The sequence below is a fragment of the Paralichthys olivaceus genome, chromosome 8, assembly GCF_024713975.1.
Source record: "Paralichthys olivaceus isolate ysfri-2021 chromosome 8, ASM2471397v2, whole genome shotgun sequence".
Classification (NCBI taxonomy): Eukaryota; Metazoa; Chordata; class Actinopteri; order Pleuronectiformes; family Paralichthyidae; genus Paralichthys; species Paralichthys olivaceus.
The window spans coordinates 18,736,750-18,755,489 of NC_091100.1; the positions used below are offsets into that span (position 1 = coordinate 18,736,750).

The 18,740-nt window shown below is 41.7% G+C and overlaps 3 protein-coding genes across 4 annotated transcripts; 1 reads left to right on the forward strand and 2 right to left on the reverse strand.

Annotated features, from left to right (window-relative positions):
• Positions 1–2,783: 2,783 nt before the first annotated feature.
• r3hcc1l (R3H domain and coiled-coil containing 1-like) lies at positions 2,784–7,453 on the reverse strand. The gene is made up of 7 exons (XM_020078730.2): positions 7,309–7,453; positions 5,778–6,266; positions 5,372–5,562; positions 4,874–4,944; positions 4,684–4,779; positions 4,436–4,576; positions 2,784–3,654 (listed from the first exon to the last, which is right to left on the reverse strand). Exons 2-7 carry the CDS (start codon positions 6,240–6,242, stop codon positions 3,602–3,604), a joined length of 1,017 nt encoding a protein of 338 aa, XP_019934289.1. The 5' UTR covers positions 6,243–6,266; positions 7,309–7,453; the 3' UTR covers positions 2,784–3,601.
• A 9-nt stretch (positions 7,454–7,462) lies between these two features.
• Positions 7,463–14,033, forward strand: crtac1a (cartilage acidic protein 1a). 2 transcript variants are annotated; one of them, XM_020078724.2, is made up of 14 exons: positions 7,463–7,860; positions 8,690–8,901; positions 9,016–9,212; positions 9,309–9,445; positions 9,538–9,694; positions 9,774–9,908; positions 10,612–10,748; positions 10,857–10,993; positions 11,114–11,196; positions 11,405–11,505; positions 11,599–11,767; positions 11,862–12,007; positions 12,186–12,225; positions 12,885–14,033. In XM_020078724.2, exons 2-14 carry the CDS (start codon positions 8,702–8,704, stop codon positions 13,004–13,006), a joined length of 1,761 nt encoding a protein of 586 aa, XP_019934283.2. In that variant the 5' UTR covers positions 7,463–7,860; positions 8,690–8,701; the 3' UTR covers positions 13,007–14,033. The 2 variants fall into 2 exon arrangements, with proteins under 2 accessions (XP_019934283.2, XP_019934284.2); XM_020078725.2 differs by lacking the exon at positions 12,885–14,033 and adding an exon at positions 12,342–12,564 and having other exon boundaries at positions 7,464–7,860.
• A 4-nt stretch (positions 14,034–14,037) lies between these two features.
• Positions 14,038–17,639, reverse strand: golga7ba (golgin A7 family, member Ba). The gene is made up of 5 exons (XM_020078733.2): positions 17,485–17,639; positions 16,413–16,538; positions 15,595–15,747; positions 15,397–15,498; positions 14,038–15,153 (listed from the first exon to the last, which is right to left on the reverse strand). Exons 1-5 carry the CDS (start codon positions 17,494–17,496, stop codon positions 15,070–15,072), a joined length of 477 nt encoding a protein of 158 aa, XP_019934292.1. The 5' UTR covers positions 17,497–17,639; the 3' UTR covers positions 14,038–15,069.
• Between the last annotated feature and the right edge of the window lie 1,101 nt (positions 17,640–18,740).

An 18,740-nucleotide genomic window follows, 5' to 3' on the forward strand; every position in this document is an offset into this window, starting at 1 on the left:
ATTTTGACTGCAGAGAACAAAGATAGTGCTAAATGCTACGGTTTCTGCAAAAGATATGAGAATCTGAACTTGCTATGAGAGATTCCCCATATGTAACCATGTAGTAGAGTTAATAAGATAATAGCAGCTCAGGTAGTTAAACAGCAGCTTATCAACGTCATGAGCAACATTTTACACTCCTCTGTCAAGAGTGAAAAGTTTGAGAACTGATTTCTCATCTTTTCCCAAGGAGCTGGAACTGAACTGTATTTTATGGTTGTTTCCAACCTCAGACCCATTAGTGAACACATACAGACAGTGGGAACTCTGACAGCTCCACACTGTCACGTATACATATGCTATACTTTAAATATATGACTGACTATGGTCCCATTTTTATCCTTTTATGAGTTGGAGTAGAATATAATTTTCACTTTGAGTGCAAGTGCATAAAGGAAGTGACAGACAGAGGCTCACTCCTCCATCCATATTTTACAAACAAGTCCCTGAAAATGTCTTTTCATGTCCATCAGTACCTGCACTTTTTTATGAGTAATTTTATTATCATACATATCAGTCCATTTATCCCATGATTTAATGTTATGGCACGATTGTTCCTTCGTTCGGACCATGCCTCACATTTCTTTTCCACCAGAACCAGCACTGTCTGAGCAGTGGTTTGTGTTTGTGTTGTTAATCTAATGATTGTGTGTGAGAGGCAGTCGGCTGCTCTGCGGTACATCGCCTCCTCGTGCTGCCACAGTAAAAGCATGAGATTTATAGGCAGGGCTCGGATCTCACACGACGATGGTGAAGAAGAGCTACAGGCTGTGTTTGTAGCTCAGCTGCACACTCATACACACTGAAATGTCATGGAAGGGGTCACGTGTGCTCTGAAACCAGCAGAGGCCTGAAAGAGCTTCAATCACAAGCCTGAATAATGATAAAACACTTATTTGTTGTTCACTCTAGTTGATCTAATGTAAATACAGAACTAAACCACAATTTCTCCTCCACCAGCCAGTGCAGTTTTTTTTACCAGACTGATATGAGGTCACCGTGTCTTTTGACTTTCAGCCACTGAAAGCTAATCAGTTCATCTTTGAGTCCGACTGTTTGTACCAATCTGAAGAAATTCCCTCAAGGTAGAAAGAAATGATGCCTCCAGCCTCCAGCCTCCAGCACGAAGACATAAAAACATAAAGCTGATGCTGAAAGAAATTCATAAATGCAGTATTGTCTTATTGTAGATTTTCTTCTCCTCCAAACTCTAAGCAATGATACTATATATACAGATTCATTTAAGAGTTTACTGGCAAAATCACATGAACATATAAAATTCATGGGTAAAATACTTATATTTATTTATATTAATTGGACTAATTTTCACTTTATGCCTGTTTACATACAAATCTCATTGTTTTTGGTTCCTTCAGGCATTAAAATTATTTTAGAACAGTTCTGTTAAATCTACCTCTATGCTGTTAGTCCATGAATCCTGCTTTCAGATGCATTTTTATAAATTTAACAGTATGATTGTCACACTGATGACGAAAACAGCATAAATGAATCGCTCCTAATGCTAAACTAACTCTGTGCAAAACCACCTTTAGAAAGGACCCTGCAGAGACATCAGCTCCTGTAGAGACTGCAGTTGCATAAATACAAATTTGTCTTTGTGAATCACTAATTCAAATTGAACAACTGAAGATGAAACGGTGCCTCCTCTGAGGCTGCAGCACTTTAATTTAATTTGTTTTATGAGCCACGCGGCACCATCTCAGTCACCCTAGGCCACTTGTTACTGATCTACACAGGAACAAACTGGGTCCTGTACTGGATTCAGTAGAGCTGAATATCATCCTGGTTGAATGCACTTATTGGAAGTCGCTTTGGATAAAAGATATGTAATGTGATCAGATGGAGGCAACATGTTTTATATCACAGTTGTGCACCCAGCAGGATGTTAACACATGTTAACTTGAACCATAAGAGCTGGGTGCTTATATGGCCAAGAGTTAACAACAAATCTTAGATTCACTGAGAACAAAAACATTTGCAGCTCTCTCTGCAGGCTGGGAGAATGAAACTTAATTACTAGCTGAGGAGGTGAAGGAGACGCAGTGCCACATGGTCTGTGGTCGCCTGGGTGAAGCCTCAGAGGAGGCAGCAGCCTCGACATGTGAAAAAGTCTCCTGAGGCTGGACGGGTGCTGGTTAAGTGTTAGGAAACTGAATTTGAGGATAAAAGTTTGTTTAAATTAATTTAACATTGTTGTGTCTACAAGAAAGAAAGCTCATGTTTCTAATTATAATCAGGAAAAGTAGCCAGTTGAGATTGACCACATTTTTAATTTTAGGCTATTCTAAAGGGTTGTGTTGAACCTGTGTCTTAAACTAAAACATCACGAAATAATTGAACTGAAGTGAAAACATCAAATCAACCAATTTTTTATTTATTCAGTAATTTACTGTATGCTACTGATACAAACAGACACAGTAATACAACATCTGCTCAATAGTGTCATTCGAGTTCACAGACCCAGGATCTGTGACTCTGCAGCCACATTGAGACCATGTTCTACAAATCGTTCAGAATTTAGTTTTCGAAAGTTTTAACCACATATATTTTAAAAAGGATGCTCTCCACTGTGTTTAAAGAAAATAAAAACACTGCCCAATGTCTCGAAATACAGTTTCAAATGGATTTGAAAGGTAAACTGGGAGTTCATCAGAACAACATGCCATATATTTATATTTAAGTACCGTTGGAGCCTTTGAATAAAAACCAGTGGGGAAACATTATTGGGATGCAATACACTACATTTATTTAAGACTCATCCATGTTCATGATACTTCTCTCAGACCTAAGAATGCTTCATGCTGTCTTGATACTACTTAGCTTAAAAGATCATGACGAAGATCAAGTTATTTCTGTTCAAAGTTTCCAGACAGAATGGGTGAAAACATTTTCATCATCATTTCTTTGGACAAAGAAATCCTCTGACTGAAAATATGTACAGACAAACACAAGACACAGTTCAAATGCTGAAAAACTGACCTTATATGACGTTTTAAAAATGAAGTAAAAGTTTAATAAAAGTTATCATTATACAGAATTTTATCTTAACAGTATCTTCATAAACCATAATGAACTGTATCATCATGACTAAACAATACAGGATCTTTACCTTGCAGCTGGAATTAGTTCAGTTTATCTTAAAAAACATTTTTAAAAAATTAAAACAATGACAAACGTGATGCTCTAGATCTGTACAGAAAATCCTCCTTTCAATGAATTACACATGATTAGATTCAGTGCTTCAGTACAGACCTTAGTTACAGTGTTACAGATATGAAAGTATGTCCAGGTGAGAGAACATTTCCTGATCAAAAATAATAATAAAGGAGCAGGAACGGTAGCAGGACGCCCTGATCTGAGGAAACGCTGCCGACTAATGGACAGCGACAAAAAGGAAAAATTCATGGGAATCCATATCTGGGAAGTGTGGTGGTAGGAAGGAGTGGCCAGTGGAGAGAAACAGAGCAGAAGAAGAAACAGAGAAGTTTTGCGTCTGCTGAATAAAGCAAATGAATCATCGAGGGGTAGTTGTTGTTTTCCGTCACTTTCCCTCCCAAGCATCTTCCTTCAGTTTGGCTTCCAGACGCTTTTGTTCTGAAAGATAAATCACAGACAGATGTTGAACATATCAATCAGTGAAAGCCTTTAAATAAACAACACCATGGTGATGTGTTGCTCTATAGTTATATCACCGTCTCTGCCCCAGAGAAGTGAAGAGCAGACTGAAATGGAGCTGTACGTGGCGTCCATTCCAGGGACACTATGTTCAGCACGTGATGCACGTCTGCACCGACATTTACTCTGTGTGTTGTGATCTTAAGTAAAGAGCACCATACTGCGCAGCGCCCATGCTAAGAACAAAGGAGCTGTTTTTAGTTCGCTATACTCAAGGCCCTGACTTCCTGACTCACTGCTCAGTGGACGGCCATTTGTGGTTTTCTGTGCCTATATACTTATGTTCCATTTGTGAAGGGAAATGGCTGCTGTACTGATTATAGACCTGTTTCCATCTGCACAGGGATGGACAGAGAGCAACTTCTCTTCAAATCAACTTGCAACTGTACCTTCAATTTTTCTTCTGTAAAGTAGGAAAACAGCTCCCTCTTCTGGTAGAAACACTGTGATGTGATGAGGATTCTAACACTTGCTAAAGGCTGAGCACCTGCTATATAGTTTTTCTCAAGGAGACCCTGCTTAATAAGTTTGTGGCCTAAGATGAGGAGTCAAATTACGATATTAACTAATGTTTCAACATGGTCCCTTTCTGTATTCATACCTTTAAGGTCTTTGCACACCAAGCCTTTATTTTTCATATGCGTTTTCTACATCCATTTTAAGTGTCAGGTTAAAAATAATGTTTCAGTGTATAATGCACCTTTTGCTGCCTGGAGTTTCCTCTTCTCTGCTTCGCGCTGCTCGTTCGTCTGGTTGCTTTTTACACCAAGGGCCCCGATCACAAGCCTTCGAGCCAGTGCTGCACTCGTCTGAGGTCTCTCTTTTGCAGGCAGGAGGTAGTCTGAGGATAGACGGACATGAGCATGAAGAGTGACACTGATAATTTGAGGATTCAAATATGTGACATACAGAAGACAAACTGAAAACACCAGAGGACTGTATTTGTACCTGAGCAGCTACGGGCTTTGGCTTTTATGTCTGAGGAAGATTTGGAAAGTGGTCGCAACTTCATCAGTGGATGTTTGGATCTTAAAGCTTCACCGGCTGAAAATAGAAAAGACATAACTCCCTCTAATTCCCTCTGACAACAATTCAGCATGGAAAGTGTCACAACAATGCGGTGCAGCGATTAACTCACCTGCTATGGGGCTTGAGAAGAGGCCTATGGCGTGAGCGTCATCAATCCACTTAATGTCAAAGCCTCTCTGTCTGAAATCATAATCAGAAGTCAAACAAAGCAGAAAAGAAGTGTTACCAAAACCTGACATTTGTGGTCCAAAAAGCAGACAGATTTCAAATTCCTACACTTTACAATAGATGTATTCTCTTTTTTAACTTAGGACCATGCAAAGAAAACATTCCTTTAAGAGAAATGCTGCTAGTTTTTATTCTTTTTTCCACTTTCAATCTTAAAATGCACCTACTGGTTTCAACAAGTTCAATTTAAGACTTTTTATTTTGATGTTAAATGATTGTTAACATAATCAAGACCTACCTTAACCTAGTAAGTAATATTTTAACTAAGTTAAGATGTTTTAAGGTTTAAATATCAGATTATTTAATTTCCAACATTTTCAGACCCTGTTAGTGTTTTAAGAAATATTTGAAAAGTTAGATGTTGTGCATTGATACATACTGGTAGGCCTGAAATAACTTGAGAAGATCCTCGGTCTTAAAATCTGCAGGAAAGTCGTAGATTTCTACGATGTGAGAGAGTTCATCCTCTCTGAGGTCGATGTCGTCTTCCTCATCATCTTGGTCCATATTGTAATAATCAAACCTGCGCTCCTGGATGGACTTCTTCTTTCTGCCCTCCTTCACAGCCAGCTGAAGCAAGGGAGAAGAAAAGTGTACAGATGAAGACAGGCCGAAGAATGAATGACAAGAGAAGGAATGGAACTAAAGCTTCAATGTTACTTCTCTGCTTGCTTTTATGCTGAATAAATTGGAAACCGTGAATGTGAGTGTGAATTTCAGGAATTGGTTTTCTGGATATCAGGTCTAATATAATTTATCATCCGGTACTGAAACAAAGCTCTCACCTCTTCAAGCAGGTGCGGATCCAAACAGTCGCCATCATCATTGAACAGTGTATCCCAGCTCTCCTCTTCCTCCTCTTCCTCCAGAAGGGATATTGCTTCCAGCCGTGAGGCAACATCTGCCTCTACAATAGTCGGCTGCCCCTTGACCTGCACATCTGTATCCTGTAGCTGCTCTTCCTGCACATCAGGCTGTGTATCGCTGTTCTGTGTCTGACCTCCATCAGGTGCCGACTTACCCTCTCCTCCAGCCTTGTCCTTCTTGTTCTTGGCATTCTTTCTTGCCTTGTCAGTGTAGCGAGGCCTGGGTCTTGGCTTTACTTCTCCCTGAGTCTGAGCTTTGTCTTTGGAGGCAGTAAGTCGCTGTTTGGGGACGTACAGAGGCTGACTCTGCTTCTTTGTCTCGGAGGGAGGTGTGGGTGTTGGCTGGGAGGTAGCACAGTCTTCCTTTGGCTGTTCCGACTCCATTTCTAAATTGAATTAATAAAACACCTGGATCACGGAGAAAGAAAAAAAATATATTTTAAAAATACACTGAAAATATGGAATGTGATTGTCAAAAAGTATAAATTGGAAGGTCACATGAAACTTCTGATCTGATTCTGTCCCCCAGATTTAAACCTAAAGAGATAGATAATACATTTGCACACTAAGAAATTTGAGATATTTCAAGCTAAGAGATGTCTATGATACAGAATGAAGTGATCCAAGTCTTGAAAAATGGAATAAATTCACTGGATATAATATTGCAATCGGAACTGATGGGACGTGTACCTGAGACAGCAGGTGACATAGTTCTGGTGACCCAGTTCTGGAGAAACACATCTACCTTCAAATCTATGTTCTACTAACAAGCTGTGAAGTAACCAGAGGAAGACTAGACACTGGGGGTGGAAGGGCGTTCACTGTCTCCACATCTGTGCTTCAACCTCCTCAGTCGATTCACTATCCTCTATTAAAATTATTTTTAGGACTCAGTTCTATAAAATGGCTTTTAACTTCTAACTTTTGTTTGTTTAATTGCTTTATTTGATCATTAAATCGTTTTTTGAATGCATTAGTTTGTTTTATTTTACCTATCGTCTCTTCTGCATGAACGTGTAAACATTTATAATTGCACTGTATGCATTTTCTGTTCTTCTGTCTGAGACCCACTGTAAACGTGTTTATGGAGAGTGCAGTATAAATAAAGTGGAAAACAGACAATGAATGAATAATTCGTTTTTAAAATAATCAAGCAGCTAACATTTCTAAATCATTAGCAGATTTCCAAACGAGAATTATTTATTTACAATACTGAATTAATCCAGACAACTAGCTCACGCGCTGCTGGAGCCGGAAAACCGAACGAGCTATTTCAGTTAGCTCCAGCTAGCTAACCGGTTAAGCTAGCGGGCTAAACCTCCTCTAATGGATGCTCTACGAGCTGCTCATCGAGAACACGAACACAAAGATAATTGAAGTCATCTGGTTTCATTGTAACTGTGACATCGAACATGGAAACAGGAGAAATATTGTTATTCTTTCAGCTCACCCGTATTTGGTCTGTTTAGCCCACAGTCTATGGTTTAGCCACAGATTCTCGTCGCGCTATTGACGTCAGCGCAGGACAACCCGCGGCATGCTGGGAGTTGAAGTTCTTGTCCGGCGCTGCAGCTGGGCCACTCGACAGGACGAACCTCTTTATATACAGTCTATGGGACGAACACGTTTGTTGAGCGAAACAAAACCTTTGTGTTCTTCAGCACAACTTACAACCTCTCCACCGTCCTATGATGGTTCCCGAACACGTGTAATCGCTCATGTTTAATACGTGTAGTGTTGCTGTGAATACTAACACATAAACATCCGTGTCTCACAGACACGTGCACAGAAACACAGGTCAGCCATTGGTCTTTATCGCGATCGTTCAGAGAAACCTCCTCTGATTGGCTCATCCTCCGCCCCTTACACAAGCTGTTTCGTAAATTTTAAATGCCGGAGTTGTGTAAGGAGGATCTCTGCCAAACATCTTCAGAAAACTTCACCCAAAGCTCTGCAGCGAAGACACACCATCTCCAGCTCTACCCACAGACCCAGCTGTCAGGTAAGGAAGATGAGATGAGTAATAACCTCGTGCATGGATTCATTGGTAAAGATCTCATTGCAATGTATGAATGTAAGATCAATTATGCTCGTGCATTATAATTCACAACAAGTGCAGTGCTGAAGATGTCTGCAGTCACAGAGCGATAATAACACATGAGTGATGTGGCTGCAAAAAAGATGTTCTTCACCAAATGGAGGTCATTTCAAATGTGATTGTTGTCAGTAGGTGCTGTCCTTTGAAATAACCTGCTTACAACTATAATTTACTTTGACTTTCCATTAATGGCAACTTCTTTCTCTACATTTCACTATTGCTTACTTTTAACATCTATTTGGATTTTTTCATTTAATTGTGTCTTTCTGTACATTGAGCCAAATGTTATCAGGACAATACTTTTCATATCAGTAGTTATCGATAATTGTTATGATGAATGATAAAGACAGATTTTTGCTCCTGAGTGAAGATTGTGGTTTTGAGCGGAGAATGACAAACAAAATATGATATTGTTTTATCACCAAGACCTTTTTCAACTGCTCTGTTTGAATAATAAAAGACACCGAAAATTGGAAGGACTCATGAAACAGATATAAAATGTTAAATATGTGTAACATGCATGAAGAGAATTGGCTGCAATCATCTAATGTGGAGGCCGAGCCAGCACCTTTAACCCCATGTTCTTCAGATGTGTTTAGCCTTACCGATAATGCTAGTATGCTGTCTATCATATCAGGAACCCTGCCCATCTCTGTGCATCGTTATACACTCATAAATCATCTACATCTTGACTTTAACACATAGCCCACTCCCCTGATCTGTGTCCCATCAGGCTACAGTGACAATGTGGGCATCAGGGCTGCTGCTCCTCCTGTTGGTCGGACTCCGGCATCAGTCTCTCGCTCAGAGCTCCCAGCCCATGCTCCAGGTCGTAACTCAGGCTATGCTTCCTCCGGACAATCACCACAACCCGACACAGCTCAACTATGGGATGGCCGTGACAGACGTGGACGGTGACGGCGACCTGGAAGTGGTGGTGGCAGGGTGAGGGGCTGACCGTGTGGTGTAACAGTACCCATCTATAAATTTATACCCTGTGGCTGAACATTTGCATGAATATGTACATGCAAATCAAATCTATGTGACTTTTTCCCTCAGGTACAATGGGCCCAACCTGGTGCTGAAGTACGATCGCACTCAGAAGAGGCTGGTAAACATCGCCACTGACAACAGTACCTCTCCATTCTACGCCCTGAGGGACCGAGCAGGTAACGCTATTGGAGTTACTGCCTGCGACGTGGATGGAGACGGACGTGAGGAGATCTACTTCCTGAACACAAACAACGCCTACTCTGGTGAATAGTGCCAATGTCAAGATCCATCCTGAAAACTGCAAATGGCCTCCTGACGTCATTTCTGTTACAATAATTTCTTTCTGTTTTTTATTCCAGGACGGGCAACTTATTCGGACAAGCTCTTCAAGTTTCGCAATGGACGCTTTGAAGATCTTCTGAGTGACGAGCTCAACGTGCGCCGTGGCGTGGCTAACCACATGGCAGGACGTTCTGTGGCCTGTGTGGACAGAAAGGTCAGTGAATCCACTCTGTTGAACTAATCATAAAGTCCCACATTTTCTTCTAAAAAAGCTTCCTCTCACTCCTCTTGCCTGTTGCACTGCAGGGAACAGGTCGTTACTCCATCTACGTGGCCAATTACGCCAGTGGCAACATCGGCCCCCATGCTCTCTTAGAAATGGACGAGGGTGCCAGTGATGTGAGTAAGGGCGTCATCGCTCTGTCGGACGTGGCTGCTGAGGCCGGAGTCAACAAGTTCACAGGTCAGGAAGAGTTCAGGCTCGAGAAGTGACGTGTGTGATGTGGTTTGAGGTGGACTCTCACAGTTTTCTCGATGTGCAGGGGGACGCGGTGTGGTGGTTGGACCGATCCTGAGCGAGGCCAGGTCTGACGTCTTCTGTGACAACGAGAACGGACCAAACTTCTTGTTTAAGAATAAAGGAGATGGGACTTTTGTTGACATGGCCAGACGGGCAGGTGAGCTTGAGGGAAGAGCAAGAATGTGGTAACAGTTGAAATACTGCTACCATGAAATCTGAGCACTGTTGATGTCCTGCAACTCATAGCTTCACATAAAATATTAAACTTTTTACCCTGTTGCATTCAATAGCTACTGAAACTCAACCATGGCGTCACATTTTGATATAAAAAAGGAAATAAACCAAGGCACACTAGCTGTGGAAAAAACAAAAAGCACATATTAGTGTAGCTAATGGATGGGAACGTTAGGAAATGTAAAATTGCTGCAACATGTAGGTGCATTTTGTAGGGGCTCTGGTTTATTTCCTTGTTTTGTATCAAGACTTACCACCCATGCGCCAAAAAGCAAATATTTTACGAACAGACACGCTCCTTTTTCTGCTTCATTAAATTGCTTGTTTTCTTTAAAGGAATACTTCTACAGATTGGAAATATACACAAGAGATCCTCACACCTAAATCTCAGCAAGACAAGTTTACCCTTTATTTAAATGTTTTGACTAAACTAGTTGTTGTTTTACGAGAACAGTCATTGATTGGGGAGAATCAGTGTGCTGTTCTGCTGCAGTGTTTTCTTTAATACTACCACTAGATGTCACCAGAGACACTTGATCCTAGTAAGAAATTTGATACAAATACAAAGCGTATTATTTTTCCAGTAGAGGCAGCACTAAAACTTAACACTGCTTGCATATCCAAAGGTGTGGAGGACACCTACCAGCATGGCAGAGGAGTAGCACTCGCTGACTTCAATGGTGATGGAAAGACGGACATCGTTTATGGCAACTGGAACGGCCCACACCGACTTTACCTGCAGGGCCCAAACTCTAAATTTCGGGTGAGGACATAGAAGTTACAGAGGAACAAAGAAGATCAGATAAAACTCTGTACAATGGAAAGAATTTGATTAAAAAAAATGTTTTAAAATGTGTGTGATCTCTTGCAGAACATAGCTACTGGGGGATTTGCGACCCCCTCTCCTATTCGCACAGTCATCGCTGCTGACTTTGATAACGACAAGGAGCTGGATGTGTTTTTCAACAACATTGCCTACAGAGGAAACGCCCCCAACAGGCTGTTCAGGTAAGATCATAGTAATTATGTGGACCCAAGTTTCGTAGAGAGGCCCCACACAATAAACAATTACTTGACAGGAAATCCTTCAATCACAAGCTGTCGTCATAATCGTATGTTTGTTTGCAGGGTGTCGAGGAGAACTGATGCGGATCCACTGATCGAGGAGCTTAACGTGGGAGATGCTGCAGAGCCACAGGGGAAAGGAACAGGTCAGCTGCCTCTGAGCTCAGAGCTCAGGACAACACAATGTCATCAGTTTTATTAGAAAACTGTAGTGAGCTAAAAGAAGTTTGTGGCATCTCTGCCCCCCCTCTGTCTTTGGGTGAGGTTTGTAGAGACACAGCTATCAGATAAACACCACAGTTTAGTTGTCATGGGGGTCAAAGCAATGAAAGCTCTCTGTTTGCTAATGGACAGGTGGGACCGTGACAGACCTGGATGGGGACGGACAGCTGGACCTGCTGCTGGCACATGGAGAGAGCGCCCAGCAGCCAATATCTGTCTTCAAGGTCACACAGGTGTGTGTACGTGTGTGTGTGCGTGTCTGTGTGTAAGTGTGTGATTGTGTGGGTGTAAGTTATATCAGCCTTACCCATCATCCTTGTTGTCAGGGCTTGTCCAATAACTGGCTGCGGGTCATCCCTCGCACCCAGTTTGGCTCTTTTGCCCGGGGCGCCAAGGTAACAGCCTTCACCAATCAGAGTGGAGCTCACACACGCATCATTGACGGAGGCTCTGGGTACCTGTGTGAGATGGAGCCTGTTGCCCATTTTGGTTTAGGTAACAACTGCATTTTACATATTATAGACTTTGAGGATAGGGCGCACACAGTACCTAAAGTAAAAGACTTTTTTTTCCTGCCCTGGACTCCCAGGAAACGATGAGGTGAAGGTGCTGCAGGTCTCCTGGCCAGACGGCAGCTCCATCAGCCGAACCCTTCAGCCTGGTGAGATGAACTCAGTGGTGGAAGTGTCTTATCCCGCAGAAGGGGAAATGACTGTGCTTGCCAATGACACACAGGTACGCAGTACGGAGCCAAAGTATGAACTATGAACACGGGTAATGTTCCGGTGTGCCTCTATCAGTGGCACTCTTTTCTTCTCACTGTCAAATTTTATTTTACAATAAAATGTAAGAAAAGTCAAAATTTTACTCCTTTGTCTTTCTGTATTTGGAAATATTTACATTTATTTTTCAGTGTGGTAAAGGCTTCACTGTCAAGAATGGCCACTGTGCAGGTAGGCAAGTTTATATAAAGAGTTGTTTTTAAATAAAGTAACTTAAAGATTATTTTGAAAATACAAATTATTGTTCTGTTTTCAATTTTCTTTTCTTCATTATTTATTTTTTGCAGGTCTTTGAGGAGGCAATACAATTACTTTGGAAACAGAAAAACATACCTGAAAACAGTTTAAAACTGCTTTTCTTTTAGCCAGCCCTCAAAATTTTAAAGCTTGTTGTTGTCTTTACCCTACGTGTAGTTACTTTTTTTATTAGTGATAAGTCTTTGGGGCTTTAAGAGACTCTTTAAAATAACCTCTCTTTAAATTTACATTAAACCTCCTCTTTATGTTCAATTTTGTTGTCCTGTCTTGTTTTAACAGTTATAACAGCTTTTATGCGAAGCACTGTGTTTCATTGTCTGCATGAATTGTTCTATATAATAAAATCTATTATTATTATTATTATTATTATTATTATCCCAAAGGACATATTATTGAATTCTTTATTTCCTTTGTGAAGACACTTGTCTCTATGGTCTTTTGTCATCATATTTCCATGTGACTGCCATGTGCTTCAGTGAAACCATACTGTGTTGTCTTAACCTTGTGTCTGCCCTTCCTTCTTTCCCTCCATTTTTCTTTTCCTCATCTGCTCTGTGCCATCACTAATGCAGCGCTGGCTCCATATTACATTGGCGTCCGCTCAACATCCGACACCACGTTCCAAGCCTGCTGCCTTAAGACAGTTTTACTACAGTGTGCTTTGGTGCTGTCAGCACACCTCAGGAGTCGGTAGTCTTCAGAGTAACAATGTCTGAGAAAAGAATCTGCTTGCCTTCCTGTGAATGCAATGATACTACAGTATATGATGGAGTCCTAGTGCCTGGACGTCCTGCAGCCTGGATGTTTCCTGGGTGGACGCTGTCGTCTCTGCACTTTCCAAGTGAAGACTGAAGAAGGGGTCGATTTCAACCCATTACCCAGCTGAAAGTGCTCTGTCATAGCCAGTTAAGCATGCATGCAAACAAAGCTTCCCACAACATCAGATTTGTGAGATTTTCGGATGCTTTAGTGCATGCAATGGGATGTTATGAATATCATGTACTTTGAAATGGTTTGCATTAGGTGAAACGGTTACCAGTTTCACAGTAAACTGTGTTAAAATTTCCAAGGGTTTGTTACCATTTCATTTTTGATTATTGTGGTAATTCAATTGTTTCTGCATCAACCAGATTTAGCGATTCTCCAAGACACAGGCACAGCAAGCAACGTGCATAAATTGTGTGTTGTAAAAATGTGTAAAAGGAGCGGCAGGCAGGCAGGCAGGGGGCTGTCACAGCAGAAGAGTTGCTTGGGTTCGACGTCTGCATTATCGACCTTCTCTTTTTCACTTTCATCACATTTTATAATACTGATAACAGTGGTAAGATATTATCATGTTAAAACATGTCACACTGTTTCTTCTCAAGTTTGTATTTATACACCTCTATTGTAGTTTTGAGGTTTACAGTGCATATCAAGCACTTAATCACACAACAATCCAGCAGGGATTATTTTGTCCAAGGAAATGTAGGCGCTCAGACTGGGATTGAACTGCTGACACTCTTTTTAACGGACCACCCACTCTACCAGCCACCGCTGGTCTTTGTTACTAGTAACATTAGTGATGTTTGTTGTGCTTTCATTACTGGTTAAAAACATGCTGACTAGTAGAACGATAATATTGGCTGCATTCCATTTAGCATCCCCTGCTACTTGCACGTTCAGTTACTTTGATGACTCATGTTTACGTAGTCTGACAATAAAGAAAGACGAGCTCTGTGCACCTGTGATGAAAGAGTATTTATCTGACACCAGTCATATTTACCTCGTCGCTGTGTATCAAACAACACGCGATAAGAAAGACAGTTCTCGAACAATGTCACCAAAATAAAAGACACATTCACATTACTGAGTCACTTTTTTTTTGGCAGTTATTGTTCTTTGGAAGTTTGACGTATTTTTCAAACACTACAGGTAAGATTTCAGGAAGACTTTCTGACCCATCCTTAGTCCACTAAGGATAACATAATGCACACTACGTCTTTGCATAATTTAAATTTAGGAAGAGTTGGTCTCACTCATTGAAACCAAGAGGTTACTACTTGGATTGGTGCATTTGTGTCTAATTACTTTCATGTGCGAGATATGGAAGATCTGCTACATCATGGACATGGATGAGCTGAGTGACATTCATCTAATACCAGACAGTATGAGTTACAGCAGAGTCGATGGAGGAAGAGCTTCTTTGTGAAAGTGAAACTTGGTGATGCCCTGCTCAAATGCTTGCACATCCTTTTTACATTTGCTACGATCCAGAAACTCAGTCCTAGCTACAGATAACATCTTCAAAAGCCAGTGTATGGTGGTGCAGCGTGGATGGTGATGTAGTCAGGCCAGTTTCCCAGTCGGTGAGGGCGCCGCGGAGGCTGGACTGTGCGGTGCAGCTGTGGTGGCTGAGGTATGAGGTTTCGATGAGGCCTGCGGTCGTCACTCCCGATTCAACACTAACACATCCTCCATTTTCCTCCTTCCGTCCTTTTTATCTCCCACCAGACAAAACAGGAAGGACGTTAATGGTGCGATCACACAAAGTATTAGGATGATTAAGACTGAAGAGTGTTCACTGTGAAAAAAGCTTGGAACTGTTCAAGCACGTGATGTCAGGTCATGAGCTAAAGAGAAAAAAAGCTGGTGAATCCTTTGTGTGAACATAGCTGAGGGATTATACGTGTTAAGTTTTGGGACAGGAGAGGTATCAGTGTCCTGACTTCTCCGGGGGTTGATGATCAGGGGGATGGGTGTTAAGAAGGTAGCCAGTCATCGAGCAGTGCTGCCGGACACAGAGCTGCTCCCTGAGCTGGAGCCGCTGGAGCCCCGGTCTTCATAGATGGAAATTTCTATCTGGTGAAAGTAGTTAGGGACCAATAAGGCACTACGGAGTATCAGAAAACATAAGCACTCATACCATTAGCATAAAGATTTCCTCTCTCTTCTCCTCAGGAGAGATGCAAACACAAGCATGGGTTTATTACAACATAAAAGGTTTTTCTTCATCCTGCACATCCTTTGAAAATATATCGATTTAAAGATTTAAAGCACTCGTACTATTGTGTTCATGGACCACAATACACTGAGTAAGGATACAACACGCATTCCCCTCTCTATGGGATCTGTGATGAGCAGACCTCTGGGAGCGTAGATCTTCTCGTTCTGCTCCTGGATGTACTTGGCAATCTTCTTCAACACCTGACACACAGACAGAAGAAGAAGAAAAACCCACAGCACGTTCACCGCTGAACTTGAACATGAAAATCCAGCTGCCTCTGAGAGAACCAGTCTGACCTTCTCGTAACGTGTCTCCATGCAGAGGAAGATGAGATACGCAGTAGCGCAGGCCAGACACCCCTCCAGGTACGACTGTCCTCCGATCTTCTCCGCCTCTGCATAGTAGTTATTCAGAGTCTTCACAGTGTCCTCAAACAGGGTCCGCTCGATCTGGAGACGCACGCAGTGAGTTAGGTGAAATGTGGAGAGGAAGTCTGTGTTTTAGCAGCTTTTAGCAACTGTAGCTGTGAATTTGGACTCAATTTATAGATCTTTTTTGATCAATAAAATATCTCAAAATAGTCATGGAAATAGCCTAATGAAAGTTTCAGCTTACTAAAAAACCTTGCTATTGAGAAGTAACTATTACTACTAGTATTCTCATAATGTAACGACTGTATTCTCATAACGTTATGACCTTGTACACAAAATCTTTTTTTTCTTTCCTTCAAATGGCCAGAATACTCCATCGTCCACCACAGGCTGAGATTTTGTTAAAGAATGATTCTTGTTTTTTTTTTTTTTTCTTACACATGGGACTTTGGCTCATCTTTGTCTCCTTCCGTAGAGATCCTGTAGGCCTGTTGTGTTGTACTATATTTTTTTGCCCCTGTCATCTGTGGGTATTCTGTTTGATTGTTGCATTTATGATGGTTTATATGCGTTTCTTAATATAAATATTTATAATACATTAAAACTTGATTTAAATATATATATGCCTTTGATATAAAGACCCACGTGTAAATATACACTACATTCAAATGCATGTATGTTGAGCTACTTGGGATAAAACAACACAAGCACAGGAGCATGTTTAACAGAAGACGACTCCTCACCCTGCTCTCCAGCTCTGATGGGAACTTGGTCTGAAACTTGCAGGTGGTTCCTTCGCTGTAGTCTCTCTGGATGAAGACTTTGTTGGCCAGTGACGCACTGTGCCTCAGCTCCTGCAGGTTGTGGAACTGAGGACACACAAATGTAAACAGTAAGGGGTCAAACTAGTATCTCTGTAATGAGTCCCCAGAGAGACTCAGGGCGACACCCCTGTGTGCACCTGTTCACTGTCAATGTGTACAAACAGAGGCTGATATATCCGAGCAGGATGATAGAGGAGATGTGATCAATCTCCCTGTGGCTCAGTGTCTGCATTCATTTCTGCCTTGTTGTGTGTTGGAGCAGAGCCCAGCACTGGACACACTATCTTCTAGACACACACACACACTCTCTTGTTTCTCCCTGCTCAAACAGAGAAGCACAGCTCACAGGAGACCGGTCAACATCTCACAACAGATCGATGATGAGGAACAAGATGAGGCAGACTGATACTGACTTACACTTGTATTATTACTGTTGTTATTATATTATTATTGTACATCTCTTAAAAATCCAGCATTTACTGCAGCACAGAAGGAGAGCAGTGAGTGGCTTCTGTCCATGGTGCTGAACGCTGTTCCTCCCTGTGTGTGTGTGTGTGTGTGTGTGTGTGTGTGTGTGTGTGTGTGTGTGTGTGTGTGTGTGTGTGTGTGTGTGTGTGTGTGTTCAACACAGAGGATTAACGGGGCGTCTCAGCAAACAAAAAAACCCCAGATCTCACCAAACACATTTTGGTCTTAACGTCACTGCTCCTGACCCCTCACTGTGATGTTGAAGGTTTATTCTCTGTACAACATTTAAACATCTTCTCTGTAAAACAAGCTACAGGAGGAAAAACCGACCGATCCCGGGCCGACGCGCTGGATAATGTAGGACACGGACTGAAGTGAGCTGAATCACAGTGTCACCTCCTCTCTCCCTTCACATGCACCCGCACCCGTGCTGTTTTATTATAAGCAGCATCATGACGGCGATGTTCCTGCTGGTGGTGGGAACACGGGGGGAGATTAAAGCCTTGATATCAGCCAGACTTACCTCTGTCGCCATGTTGCCATCCGCGGCCGTGGGGACGAGTCCCTGCGTGCGCTCGAATCGTTTCAGTGGTCAGGAGGAGAGGAGGAGGGGAGAGGGGCGGAGCTAACCCAAGAGCAGGTTTAAGTCCAGTGCAGTGCCTGTTCTAAATGTTTGGGTTGTTCTCTTGTGCTGTGTTAATGCCCCGGAGCTACTTCAGAATTATTCCTTGTCATTAGTGAGTCCTCCTCAAACAGCAGCAGAGAGGACAGTCAAACCACAGGCAGCAGTACAGCAATAAATAAGTAAATATGCAAAATAAACACAAGGAAAACCAAAAATATAGATTAAAAAGAACACAGACAGTGTGAACTGAATATTTGTATACATTGTGAGCAGAATTGCAAATTGCAAATTAGACATTGAATTGCACAGATTGAAATGAGCATTGCAAAGTTAGATTCATTTAAACCTGAGTGAGTTTATAGTGGATCCCCAGAATCCATGCGTGTGGTCGACTGGGAGCAGAGCTGTTTGCACAGTCTAACAGCTGCAGGAAGGAACGACCTCTACTTCAGACACCTCAGGTGGGTCAGTCTGACGGTGAAGGAGCTGCAGTGCCAAGATGGTGTCCTGCAGGGGCTGGGACTGCTTGTCCAAAGTAAGTGACATCTTAGGTATCATTCTCCTCTGTCCTACCTCTTCTACTGGGTCAAGAGGTGTCCCAGGACAGAGTGGTTCAATTCATTATTAAGTCATGTTACTATAGCTTCTTTACTTTCACGTGACTGTGAACTTTTATTTATATTTAATACATTTAATTGGCCTTTCTTGTATATCCATCATTTAGTTTGAATCCTAACTCACATACAATAATAGAGTGTATATCTCAGCCAAGGCCCAACAGTTCCCTTTCGTAACCACATTTAAATACACAAGATTGAGATTTTTATTTGGATCCTCACCAAATTGCACACACTCCTAGATATCAACAAACGACCACGGAGGAAAACTTGACCTCCTTGGCAGAGGAAAATATGTTACTTTGAAATCCTTCTATTGTGATTTATGTGGATTTCTTAGTTTGAAATTTCTAGAGGGTAAATTCCAATTGGGCAGATACTGTCAGTATCTGAGTGACACAACTGTCAGTATCTGAGTGTCCAATATGTATTCTTTTTTTTAAACTAAAAATTCAAGTCATGTCAAAACATATGAATTTTGAACATTTACATTTCCTAAGATAAACCTTGACACTTGTTTATCAAAAAAGTTTTTTT

What these genes read in the sequence shown, in the direction of transcription:
- r3hcc1l (XM_020078730.2), bottom strand. Translation starts at nt 6,242, where the DNA reads ATGGAGTCGGAACAGCCAAAGGAAGACTGTGCTACCTCCCAGCCAACA. An exon ending in ATCCGCACCTGCTTGAAGAG is followed by an intron (nt 5,563 to 5,777) that starts GTGAGAGCTTTG and finishes CCCTTGCTTCAG; the next exon opens with CTGGCTGTGAAGGAGGGCAG. An exon ending in CAAAGCCCGTAGCTGCTCAG is followed by an intron (nt 4,577 to 4,683) that starts GTACAAATACAG and finishes GTCTATCCTCAG; the next exon opens with ACTACCTCCTGCCTGCAAAA.
- crtac1a (XM_020078724.2), top strand. Translation starts at nt 8,702, where the DNA reads ATGTGGGCATCAGGGCTGCTGCTCCTCCTGTTGGTCGGACTCCGGCAT. An exon ending in CGGAGTCAACAAGTTCACAG is followed by an intron (nt 9,695 to 9,773) that starts GTCAGGAAGAGT and finishes CTCGATGTGCAG; the next exon opens with GGGGACGCGGTGTGGTGGTT. An exon ending in GCCCAAACTCTAAATTTCGG is followed by an intron (nt 10,749 to 10,856) that starts GTGAGGACATAG and finishes GATCTCTTGCAG; the next exon opens with AACATAGCTACTGGGGGATT.
- golga7ba (XM_020078733.2), bottom strand. An exon ending in CATCAGAGCTGGAGAGCAGG is followed by an intron (nt 15,748 to 16,412) that starts GTGAGGAGTCGT and finishes GTGCGTCTCCAG; the next exon opens with ATCGAGCGGACCCTGTTTGA. An exon ending in TGGAGACACGTTACGAGAAG is followed by an intron (nt 15,499 to 15,594) that starts GTCAGACTGGTT and finishes TCTGTGTGTCAG; the next exon opens with GTGTTGAAGAAGATTGCCAA.